Here is a 13,193-nt window from a genome sequence, read left to right as displayed (position 1 = left end):
TGCTGCTTCTTCCTCAGGGATGTGTTCTGGGTCTGTATCCTGCTCCCTTGTTTCTACCACTTTATCCTGCTTCTTTGTGTGGACTGTGATGGTCTGTTGTTTCCGAGGCATGTGGCGTTGTATTTAGATCTCTGTTAACTTGTCAGTGTTGCAGGTCCGAGTGTCCTTTGGGTTGCTGGAAAGCAGAATGTGTTCTTAAGCCCCAGGAATCTGCAAGAGCACTGTCTCTTTCAATATTCAAAATAGTCACGCTGCTTTTTAAACCTTCAAAATGGCGGTGTCCTCTGGACTGGCAAAAGTCCACAGCTCAGCTCACCTTTCTCTTCACCTTCTCCGTTTGTTCCCCAGCCACCGTGCACAGTCCTCCGTGCAGTCCCTGGCTAGCAGGGTGATTTTTAGGTTAATTCTTAGGTCCTATCATCACTCGGGGATCTCCAAGCTGTCTGTGCCTTCAGGATTGCTGCCAGACTGCAGCTCCGTCTGTCTCCTTTTTGGGTATTTTCATGCAAATTCTTCTGCTAGTTGGGGTTTATTCCACTTCTATATCCTTCCCTTCAAGGCTCAGGCATCCAGGATTATCTTCTGTGTCTGTGTTAATTGGTTTCCCTTTTCTTTGTTGAAGAGGGTCTGTGCAGTCTTTCTACCTAGTCCGCCATCTTGCCGGATCTCCAGGACCCCTGTTCTTGCTGTCTGAGTGGAAGTAGGGGTCTGAGGGTGGAATCCCCTTCAGCTCATATGGCTGTAGACCCTTGCTCTGAGTTCAAGTTCCAGCCTCCGCTGCTGCAGCAGCTGAAGAGGGGAGGGACACCAGATCAAGAACAAACACTCTTCCACCCCCTCTTCCCAACTGGGAGCTCTGTGCCCATGGAGCAGGGCAAGATCTTGGAGAGCATAGTAGCTGCATAGACCAGCCACTAGGCTCAGGCCTGGCTCCAGACAGGCCATGTGACTTCAGATGTTATATAATTTGGACATTGTGTATAATATAGTGTTAATTCCATTTCCATATCACATAATGTCCTATTTCACAGACTGTGTGTTGAATGTTAAAACACTGCATACCTGTATAGTTATTAATTTAATGTCCATGTTCCACTAGTTTGCAAGCTACATGAAGACAGGGAACATACCTGTTTTGCCCAATGCTATATGCCCAGCTTAGAGTCAAGCACATAGCATGTGCTTAATGAATATTTGTTTCATGAACATTGAGTGATAATGAAAAAAATTAAAGAAACAGGTTTGGTAAGGGAAGTGGATTAGTTTGGGTTTAGATAGATGAAGTTAAGATGTCAGGGGGAAATGTAGTTTATCACATCCAGCCGATAGAAATGGAGAGCTGTAGCTCTATCATGAGGCTGGGATGAAGATAGAGACTTAGGAGATCCTTCAAGGAACCTCAGGGGATTAGTGACCATATTTTATTTCTCTTTTAAATATTCTATATTGCTAGCCCAGTGATGTGCACATAAAAGACACTCAACAAATATCTTAGGGACTGCATAGAGGTGCTAGTTAAAGACACTAGTTCAGGTGAGATCAACATGGAGAGGGTTGATGAGACCAAGGACAGAAATTTGTCAGTGGAGGATAGGTGATGAAGAAGAGCCAGCAGGGTGACTCAGCATGGCCAAAGTGGATCTCAATGTAGTAATATCCCCCCCCAAACAAATTTCTGACTTAATTCTTATTACAGACATTGTTATTCAGTCTTGAAACCTCAGAATAGTGTTTGATTCTTAACCTAACCAGTTGTTGGGTCCTACAGATTCTTCTTGTATGTGACTTTTTTTTTTTTTTTAATGTGATTTGGGTGAAAGCTTACAGAGCAAGTGACTTATGATTACAAAGTAACAGTTTCCCATTATAGGAAATTTAGAAGGTAAGAGAAGGTTTTTAAAAAATAATCACTTCAGCTCACCATCATACAACCACTTTTAATTTCCTTCAGGTATTTAAAATTTGTATTACATATTTCATGTATCTCTAACTAAAATGCACAGCTGATTGGAATTCTTAAGGCACAAAAGCTTTCCATTTTCACCTCTGCCATAGAGGATCAAGTCCAAGCTCCCTAGTCTGGCATTGAGACCCACCATGTTCTTGTCCTCGTCTCCTGTTTCCCCACCATTCCTCAAGATTTCTCAGCCTCAGCACTTTTGAAATTTTGGACTGGTTAATTCTTTGTTGTGGTAGGCTTTCCTTGGCATTGTAGGATATTTAGCAGCATCTAGGAGCTCTGGTAGCATAGTGCCTAAGGCACTTGACTGCTAACCAGAAGGCTGGCGGTTCAAACCCACCAGCCATTCCTCAGAAGGAAGGTTGGGCAATCTAATTCTGTAGTGGTATCGCCTCGGAAACCCAAGGAGGGGTTGCTATGGGTCTGACGTGACAGCACATAACAACAACAACTACCTCTACCCACTAGATGCCAGCAACACCCTCCCACCCCAGAGTCAGACAACCAAAAATGGCTCCAGACATTGCCAGATGTTCTCTAGGGGGCAAAACCACCTCTGATTGAGAACCAGGGCCCTCTAAGTACTTTATGCATTGTTGTTATGTGCCATCGAGTCAGACCCAACCATAGCGACCCCTCCTTGGGTTTCCGAGGCAGTATCACTACGGAAGTAGATTGCCCAACCTTCCTTCTGAGGAGTGGCTGCTGGGTTTGAAGCAACAGCCTTCTAGTTAGCAGTCAAGTGCCTTAGGCACTATGCTACCAGAGCTCCTACTTTATGCATTAGCCAAACTGAATTGCTTGTCATGCCCTTACCATTCTGCCTATTATCTTTCCCTGGCCTCTGTTGTTATCTCCATCTGGATAGCCCTCTTAATATATCACTGTTAACACCCTACTCACTTGTCAAGGCCTAGTTGAGAGGAAATTTCTGATGATTTCATCCTCTCTGTCACTGAATGGGACCTCTCCTTCCTCTGGACAGAAGAGAGCAGTGTCAGGAGTGATGACATAGGAATTAGGAATCAGATGACAGGGTGGGTGATAGACAGGGTGAAGACTGTCCTCAGTTTTCTAAGTTATTTGCATTGAGCATAGTTATTTTTGTAATTAGAAGAAAATTTTTATGTAAGGTGATATTTAGCAGTTTATTGAGGGGGTTGCAGCATGCAAGATGAGACCTGGTTTTGTTTGGCTTTGTTCAACAAGAGGAGACCAGGCACTGTTGGGAGGCAGAGTGGAGGAGACAGTGGAGAAGAGGAGCAGTGATGCAGAACAAGGTCACAGGTGAGCAGGAGGGTTGGGTGACCACCACAGCTGGAGGAGTTAACCTTAGAAAGGAGGAGGAATATCTTCCCACTGGTACAGAAAATGAGAAGAAAGCAAAATAGGTGAGTATGCAGAGAAATGTCAATGCAAAGACTGTACAGGGAAATGTCAACTGTGGCTACAGACAACAAGGTGCTGGGCTAGATGTTGTCTAGTGCCCTTCCAGCTCAGAAACTGTGATTCTATTAAATGGATAACTGGATGAATTCTCAGTTGAGGAAGCTTGTGTGACCTATAAGTGACCCAGTATACTGTGTCTTCTTCAGCTCCCTGGAAAAAAGGATTTGTTCATTGAGGCAGATCTGATGAGCCCTTTGGATCGAATTGCCAATGTCTCCATCCTGAAGGTACCTGCCCTTTTTCCGAGATGGACTCATGTACTTCTGTCCTCTTTAATTAGCAGGGTTTTTTGTGTGAACAGCTGGAATTACTGAGGAGTGACAACCATTATGATAAATATAGGATAGCTAAATTGGGTGGACAAAGGGGAATTGATGCTGTTGGGGTTATTTTGTATTTTATTTTTGGTTTCCTTATTGACAGTTTGAGGAAAGTTCAGTGGGATGGTTGTCAGAGCAGTTTGATTCCTAGCATTAGCATAAATAAGAAGCCATTATAGATTTCCTCATCTTTGTATTAAGCTTTGTGCTTTTCAAACACTCTTACATCTGTTGTATTGTTGGATTCTCTCTGTAGCAACATGAAGTGGACAAGCTATACAAGGTGGAGAACAAGCCAGTCCTCAGCTGCAATGAACAGTGAGTGTCTGGGAGCATGGCTCCAAGCTGAAGGGGGTCCCTCCACATTTGACTTCGATCTGTACCATGGTTAAGATGTGGCCTTATGGTGTTTATGATATAGTTTACTTCCTTGAACTTTTACAATTTCATCCCTATATTACTGATTTAGTCTCTTTTCTTAGTTATCTAGTGCTGCCTTAACAGAAATACCACAAGTGAGTGGCTTTAACAAACAGAAATTTGTTTTCTGACAGTTTAGGAGGCTAGAAGTCCAAATTCAGGGTGCTGGTTCTAGGGGAAGGCTTTCTGTTCTGTTAGCTCTGGGGGAAGGTCCTTGTCTCTTCAGCTTCTGTTTCTTAATTCCTTGGAGATTTCATGTAGCATGACATCTGTCTTTTCCCATCTGTGCTTTCTTGCTGCTTGCTTAATCTGTTTTTTCATATCTCAAAATAGATTGATTTAAGACACACCCCATACTAATACTACCAAATTAACGTAACAAAGAAAACTCATCCCCAAATGGGATTGTAACCACAGGTATAACCAAAACCCATTGCCATGGAGTTGATTCCAACTCATAGTGACTATAGAAGATAGAGTACAACTGCCTTATAGTTTCCAAGGCTGAAAATCTTTATGGATGCAGGCTACCTCATCTTTGTCCTGAGGAATGGCTGGTGGGTTCTAACCACCAACCTTTTGGTTAGCAACCAAATGTTTTAACCACTGTGCAAAAACGACAAGGAGGCCACATGTTCTGACCTCCTCTAACCCTACAAGGGGAAGGCAGGATTACCAGCAGTAACCCAAGGCCTATTACTGCAAGGCCAGACATGCTGCCTCCCTCCAGCCCTTTCACCAACCGTTCCTCCCAAGGCACCCACCACCTCTCTCCTGGGTTCGATAATTCACTGCAGTGGCCACACAGAACTCACAGATTACAGGGTTTATTAGGGAAGCACCAGGCTACAACTCAAGTTCAGGAAGAACGCTCAGTCTCTCTCCCAGCCCACCGTCCCTCAGCCAACAGTCTCTCACAGTCTCTTTCCCAGCAGTGCTGGTCCCTCGGTGTCTCACTCAGCGATGCATGTCTCTTGCGTCTCTTTCCCAGCAGTGCGTGTCTCTTTCAGGGGTGCGTGTCTCTTTCAGCAGCATGTCTTCCTCCACCAGCAATCAGAGAGAGTTCTGCCTCCAAGAGGCCTCCTTTTGCTCCCGGAAGGGTGGTCAAACTAGCCAATCACAGCATCAGAACTCTAAGCACGTGAGAGAGAGTGAGAACCTCCCAGAACATTGTATTGTGCCACGCCCAACAGAAATAACCCAGGTGGGCGACTTTAAAATCAGGATCTCCTCAGTTGCTAATAGCAATTCCCACCTTGGAGTTTACAAAGACTTATGGGTAGAAAAGCCACACTAAGTAATTTACTACACCGCACACTGCCACCAGAGTTCTTTATAACTGTAGGTATAAGGGTTAGGATATTTACAACCCATACTTTCTGGGGACACAATTCAATCCATAACACCTCTTGATTGATATCTCTTTCTGCAGTTTCTTCTACCCTTGTCCTCTTCCCTCTGTATTCGAAGCTACCATTTAGAACCAGAATAACCTTTTAAAAATATTTCCATCCTGCTCATCTCAAGAACCTTCAAGACTTTCTGTGACTTACCAAGTAAAGTCCTATTTGTTCATTACAGAGTCCAGGGCTTTCTTAGTGTGACCTCACACCGCTTTCCTAGCCTTGTCTCTCGCATGTTCCCCCTCAGACCTCCACAGTGTGCATGTACCTTTGCCCTTTTGGGCACTCTGAGGAAGAATACCCCTTCCTCAGAGGCCAGCCCACCTCCTCCATGAAGCTCTTTTTTGCCTTTCCAGTCCAGGGTCATTTTCTCCTCCCATTGAGGAGCTCTGATAGTGCAGTGGGCAAGGCATTTGGCTGCTAACCTGAAGGTTGGCAGTTCAAACCCACCAGCTACTCTGTGGGAGGAAGATTTACAGACTTGGAAACCCTTTGAGAGTTGCTGTGAGTTGGAATCAACTCACTGGCAGTGGGTTTCTTTTCCCTAGGTTTCCTTGGTGTTTAATATTTGTCCTTGTCAGCTGGCACACAGTCACGCACTGCTTATGTTACCTAGTTTTATTTATTTATTTATTTATTTGCATTATTTCTTAGGTAATATTCATCCTCTCTTAGAGGGAAAAATAATATTCTCCTGGATTCATGGAGAATATATCTATGGAGAAAACATCCATGGACCCCAATTTAAAAGAACATTTTCTATTACTTTTTTGTATTATTTTCTTAGCCCTAGATTGTTAATATACTCCATACATAGGTACATTTTACTTTTTATTAGATTATAAATGATTTAAGAGCAGGAACTTCTAGGTCCACAGTAGAACAGTAAATGCCCCCAGCTCACCACACCAAGTATATCTGTTGAATTCAGGGATATTGTCTATGGCTGGTATATGGTAGGCCACAAGAGTTGGCATACTTTGGTTAGGATGAGAATCGTAGGCCCTGTCAAGAAGGACAACTGGTGAAAGAGTTGGTATTATTTCAGTTTTTTCTAAGCTGCTATCACCAACTTCATGATTTTTCTTCACTGAGTTTTGTTTTTTTCTTCTTCCGTTTGCTTTTTTCCCATAGATTGTGCTTCTTGGTCAGACCCCGCATCAAGAATATGAGATACATTGCCAGTGAGTATGCCATGGTGCCACATTATAGCTAAGACCTGGGAAAGGGTGAGCAAGATCTAAGGAACTTTGGCTACAAGGACCCTTTAATAAGAAAAGAAGTATTCAGGTTGGCCATATCATTTGTAGAGGATATCTGCTTCCTTGCTTCTAGTCTAGCAAATGACCATTGGCTTTCTGAGGTGCATTCTTTCTCTCTGTAGATCTTGTCAATACTGACAAATTGGCTGGCCGGACTCGAAAATACAAAGTGATCTTCAGCCCTCAGAAGGTGAGTTTGGATCTTGGTGCAATTAGGCTAAGGTAGAATAGGATTCAGGACTAGGAAGGGGTATGGAGCCAATAGCTCTGACTTCCTCAAAGCAAATTTTATGTGGCTGGAAAAAAGAAAAATACATGGCACTGTCTTTTCCTTAATGTATCCCTAATTGTTAAGCAGAGGGTTTTTCATTGTACTGACCCCAACTGAAATACTGTCGAATTGTGAGAGGTAGCCTCTACATAGATTTCTTTAAATGAAAAGATACTCATTTCTGAAGTAGAACCTGCCATGTATCTCTTTGTCTTAGTCATCTAGTATTGCTATAACAAAAATACCACAAGCGGATTTTTTTTTTATTGTGATTTGGGTGAAAATTTACAGAGCAAATTCACTTTCCGTACAGCAGTTCACATACACTTTGTCTCATGACATTGACCACAATTTACCACAATCCAACAGCTCCCCTCCCACTTCCTTCTGACAGTTACCTCTTCCCTGTGTCCATCCCTCCATGCACTCCTGCCCCTTGAGTTGTCTCCCTGTGCATAAACAGCTCTTCTTTCTCCCATGATTGTTCTCTCCAAGGAGTGTATCTACCTCAGGTAGATGTTCAACTCATATCCCTGTCTTTTGTTTGGCTGGAAACCACAGGTGGGTTCAATTCCAGACCTGAAGGGCAGCTAGGGGCCATAGTCTCAGTGGTTCCACCAGGCTCTATTGGACCAGCAAACCTGGTCCCCTCCTTTTTTTTTCTCCAAATGATTTTTGAGTTTTGTTCTACATTGTCCTCACTCTCTATCCAGGATCTCCTACACAGATCCACTTCCAAGTGGTTGACAGTGGTAGCTGGGCACCATCTAGTTCTTCTGGTCTCATAGTCGTATAGGCTGCAGATCGCATGGTGTCCAGTACAAGTGAATGGTTTTAACAAACAGAAATTTATTCTCTCACAGTTTAGGAGGCTAGACATTTAAATGCAGGGTGCCAGTTGTAAGGAAAGACTTTTTCTCTGTTCTTTCACAGTTTAGTAGGAAGATCCTTGTCCCCTTTCAGCATTGTTGGTCTGATGTTCCTTGGAGATTTCCATGTGTCTTAGTATCAATCTTCCCCCTGTGTCTAGGACATACTTCATATCCACCTCTTCTTTATTGGTGGTAGTAGGTTCCTCCATTCTCTGCTTGTTTAATCTCTTTTATTTCTCCAAAGAGATTGAGTTAAGATACTGCCTAATCCTATAGATTGCACCCTACCTCATTAACATAACTGCCTCTAATCCTGCCTCATTAACATCATAGAGGTGAGGATTTACAACACATAGGATAAGTGCATCAGATCACAAAATGGAGGATAATTCCATAATACTGAGAATCGTGAGCCAGACAAGTTGAGGCATATTTTTGGGGTACACAGTTCAATCCATGACATCCTTCTATCACAAACACCTGCACAATAATGGTATGCAATGTTACGGCTTTTCATTGATTTTCTCCCTATATCAGGAATTCTTATTAAGTAAAGTAAATCATCAGCACATATACACTCACATTCATACCCCTACATATGCTCATCCAAGGATTGTAGCTGGGCTGCTGCTGGGTTACTGAAAGAATACCACTTATTTTGGAAAAGGTATTTCTTATACAAGAAGGGAGCCTTAGAAACCATTTTACTGCATCTCAGCTTTGAGCAGATAAGGAAATTGAAGCCCATGGTCACACAGTGATTTAGCAGAGTTAGGCTAAGTGTCTTCCATCTTTACCTCAATGACTTCAGTGATTATTTGGTGATCTGTCATACTATCTCAGTTCCTTGATTCCAGTCACCTCCCTTCTTACTTCTATATCTGCTAGGTGCATCATAGGTCATCCTTAATCTCATGAATTGGAAAGAATGATGTACTAGGCTTTTACATTGCCAGCTATAGACCTATAAAGCTATATCAAGTAGTGTATGCCACTCTTAGAGCAGGTATAAATTGAAGTTGAAAGAGCAAAAATTTATTTCTTTTCAGTTTTTCTAAGAAAACCTTAGAGAAAATAGAAGCAGTAGCTAAGATGGAAGACTTTAAAGCCAGACTATCTGGGGACAAATGCTTGCTTTAGCTCTCACTACCTGTGTGATTTTGGATAAGTTACTTAACTACTCTGGGTCTTGGTTTTTTTCAGCTATAAACTGGAGTGATAATACTACTTATCTCTTTTAATTTAAATGAGATAAGACTTTCAGTCTTTGTTAAAATAAAATTTAAAAAAACAAACAAACCTAGTAGAATCATAGGCTTCTGTTGTTTTCTCATCATGGAAAAAGAATAAGAGGAAAGAGCCAGTGCTTCCTCTGAAGATCATTTGAAGATTGGTAGAGCAATCTTACAAATATTTATCCTGTTTAGGACTACAAAAATATTAATAACGTAATTAATAACGTTATTATTTGGGGAAGAAATTACTGAGTTAGATAACCAGTCAGAACTACAGGTTACTTTTTTTTTTTTTTTTTTTTTATTAGGATTTGGGTGAAGATTTACAGAGTAAATTCACTTTTCATACAGCAGTTCACATATACTTTGTCTCATGTCATTGACCAAAATTTACAATGCAGCAGCTCCCCTCCCACTTCCTCCCCATAGTTACCTCCTCCCAGTGTCCATCCCTTCATACTCTTCTGCACCCTGAGCTATCTCCCTGTGCATAAGCAGCCCTTCCTTCTCCCATAATTGTTCTCTCCAGGGCATGTGTCTACTTGAGGTAAATGTTTAACTCATTTGCCTGTACTTTGTTTGGCTGGAAACCACAGTTGTGGGTTCAATTCCAGACCTGAAGGGCAGCTAGGGGCCATAGTCTCAGTGGTTACACCAGGCTCTATTGGACCAGCAAACCTGGTCCCCACCTTCTTTTTTTTTGCCTCCAAATGATTTTGAGTTTTGTTCCACATTGTTCTCCCTCTTTATGCAGGATCTCCTACATCCCTTCCAAGTGGATGGCAGTGGTAGCTGGGCACCATCTAGTTCTTCTGGTCTCATGGTTGTATAGGTTGCAGATCGGATGGTGTACCAGTCGCTAGGACTGATTGTTTCCATTAATTTTGGTTTTCTTCTTTCTTCTTGACGAGGAGAGACCTGTTGCAGAACTACAGGTTACTTTTAAATATTATTAAATGAACCATGGTAATAATTTCTGAAGCGTTTGGAGTCTTACAGACTCCTCCCCCAATGCTTTTTTTAATTTTTTTTTTCCAAATTATGCTTCCAAGGGCAGATTTGTATTAATAAGGGGTAGAACAACTTGGTAATTGTTTTGAAGGATCCTACACGCCTCATGTTGCACAGAAACACACAATTGATATTCTTATATATGTTCTCCATTTAAGATCCAATCTAATCAGATTCTTTGACCTAATTTTATGCCATAGGAATATTCCTCTTTCAGTAGCATTAGAGAAGAGGTGACATCTCTTTATCTCTTCCTGAGATTACTCTTTTTAATTATGAGGGTTGGAAGTTTTCAGACAAGGCTCTGAAATTTCATTAGTTAGCATTAAAAGTTAAGAGCATTCTGTTAAGGGTGATGGAAAAATTTGGGATTGGTGATGGTTGAACAGCATGATGAACACATTTAATGTCAGTGAACTGGCAAAGAAAAGAAAAAGTTAAAAGCAGGTCGGTAGCATGAGATCAGAAGAACTAGATGGTGCCCTGCTACCACTATCGGCTCAGAAAGGGATCAGTGTAGGAGATCTTGGATAGAGTGGGAGAAAAATGTGGACCAAAACTCAAAATCATAAAGAAAAAAGAAAAAACCAGGTTTACTGGTCTGATAGAGCGTGGTGAGACCCCTGAGACTATGGCCCCAGTCACTCTTCAAGCCTAGAATTAAACTCATTCCTGTAGCTTCCAGCCAAACAATAGACAGGCATATAAGGTGAACAATTACACCAGGTAGGTGCACTCCTTAGAACAATCAATCATGGGAGATCAGAAGGGCAATGTTTGCACAGGGAGATAGATTAGAATGCAAAAATGCTTAGGAAAGGACACAGGGAAAAGGTAACCACAGGGAGGAAGTAGGAAGAGAGCTGCTACATTATGGGGATTGCAGTCAATGTCATGAAACAAGATGTGTATTAACTATTGTATGGAAAAAGACTTTGCTCTGTAAACTTTTCACTCATATCACAATAAAAAAAGTAGGTCTATAGATTTCAGTTTTGCTGGCAGAAATGAGTGAGGAATAAATGGGATTCTGCTGTGTAACAGTAAAGTTCACATAGCATTAATCTTTCACACCTCAGAATCATTATTAGGATTAAAACAGGTTATCCTTATAAAGCACTAAGAACAATGTCTAGCACAGATTAAATCATTAATAAACATTACCTATCATTATTGGATGTAAATGCCCTCAACTTTCCTTTTTAGTATCTCCAAATAGTTCATCCTTTTCTCACTTGTCTTAAAGGAGGAGAAGATACTGTCCTCTAAGACCAGCTGTTTCACCCATGCTCTTAGCCCCATCTTGGCCTGCCTTCTCCACTATCATGCTTCATCAGATAGAGTCTCTCTTCTGTCTTCAACTATGTCTGGTCCCTTCTAAACTGTTTTTCCTTCTTCATCTCCTCTCTGTATGACGGGATCTCCTTTCTTTCATGGCCAGGCTTCTGTGAAGAGTTGTCTGCAGTCATTGCTTCTGCTGCCTGACCTCCACTTTCATCTTTTTATATAATCTCATCATCAAATTCAGTGATGTCTATTTAATGCTCATTGTACTTAACCCTGATGGCATTTGAAACAATTGCCCATTCTTCTTGGAAACTCTAACCACCTATTATAAAACCTGTTGCTGCCAAGCCAATTTTGACTCATAGAGACCCTACAGAACAGAGTAGAACTGGCCCATAGGGTTTCTAACCTATAATCTTTATAGAAGCTGACTGCCACATCTTTCTCCTGTGGAGCAGCTGGTAGGTTCTAACCACCAACCTTTCGGCTAACAGCCAAGCACTTAACCACTGCACCACCAGGGCTCCTCCTGTGACATATAGTGGTACTATTTTCCCCTGCCACTGCCTTTCTGGTATCTTCTCTGTCTTGCATTGAATAGCCTTTTAATTTTGCTGTTCCCTACAGTCCCATCCTTATCTCTCTTCTCACTCTGCATTCTTTTCTCTTGGACAAACCATCCACTTTAACTATGATATATATGCCATTGTCTCTGAAGGCTGTATCTCCAGACATGTTTCCTGGGACCTATGTTACTAGAGGTTCCTAAACAGAACCCTGTCTCCAGCACTGCTCTTTACCTTCTACTTGTTCCTTCTCCACCATTTTCTACAGCACTTTCACAGACTTCTTCCCATCTCTGGTTACAAGTCTCACCTTCAAAGACAGCCGAAACACTTTCTTCTCAGTGAAGCTTTTCCAGTCTCCCTGGGAGAAATAAGCAGCTGACTTAAATAAATAAATAAAATGGAAGAAAAGGAAAAGGAAGTGTTGGGCTAGATGATTCTAGTGGTCTTGCCTAGCTCTAAGAATCTGGGTTCTCTTGTCTTGGGTTCAGTAATCATTCTCTTCTCATCAGTGACGACAGATGAACTCCAGAGTAGTAGAAAGAATAGAGAAAGAGGTGGTTACTAATCAACTTCCTTTTCTCTTTCAGTTTTATGCATGTGAGATGGTGCTTGAGGAAGAGGGAATCTATGGAGGTGAGAAGAGATGAATGTGAGTGAAAAGGAGGAGACAACATATGGGAAGAAGGAAATAATTGTGTCCTCCCATCTTCTTCTTTTCCTTGTCTGATTCTTGTTGACCTAGCAGGAGGAGAAAGGCCCTTCAGAATGGGGGTGGGAGTAGAACCCCTAATTAGAGCATTAGTAGGATGGTGTGAAAGCGATACCAAGGCTTATAGTTAGAAATGACCAACTTCTCTTTCTTACCTTCCAAGACTCCCACAAGGAAGAATTGTACCTTCCTTCCATGTTTTACTCTCCATTCTCCCATGCAACACAAATCAGATCATTGCAGTTCCTGCTGAAAATGCTGCAGTGTCTCAGTATAAAGCACAGAATCCTCAACATGGCCCCCTTTGTTATGTTGTTGTTGTTATGTGCCGTCGAGTCAGCCCTGACTCATTGCGACCCCTCCTTGGGTTTCCGAGGCAGTATCACTACGGAAGTAGGATTGCCCAACCTTCCTTCCGAGGAGTG

General features: G+C 42.0%; 1 protein-coding gene across 1 annotated transcript in view; it reads left to right on the top strand.

Moving 5' to 3' along the window:
* VPS33B (VPS33B late endosome and lysosome associated) overlaps nucleotides 1-13,193 on the top strand; it is a 27,338-nt gene that overhangs the window by 5,785 nt on the left and 8,360 nt on the right. The window contains exons 2-6 of the mRNA XM_007945156.2: nucleotides 3,556-3,636; nucleotides 3,986-4,047; nucleotides 6,687-6,736; nucleotides 6,937-7,004; nucleotides 12,647-12,692. Of these exons, the coding sequence (XP_007943347.1) occupies nucleotides 3,556-3,636; nucleotides 3,986-4,047; nucleotides 6,687-6,736; nucleotides 6,937-7,004; nucleotides 12,647-12,692 (307 nt within the window). The remainder of the gene's footprint in view (nucleotides 1-3,555; nucleotides 3,637-3,985; nucleotides 4,048-6,686; nucleotides 6,737-6,936; nucleotides 7,005-12,646; nucleotides 12,693-13,193) is intronic.

This window comes from Orycteropus afer, unplaced genomic scaffold (genome assembly GCF_000298275.1).
Source record: "Orycteropus afer afer isolate SDZICR_OR568_19922 unplaced genomic scaffold, OryAfe1.0 scaffold00132, whole genome shotgun sequence".
Classification (NCBI taxonomy): Eukaryota; Metazoa; Chordata; class Mammalia; order Tubulidentata; family Orycteropodidae; genus Orycteropus; species Orycteropus afer.
This window is presented reverse-complemented; position numbering and strand designations above follow the sequence as displayed.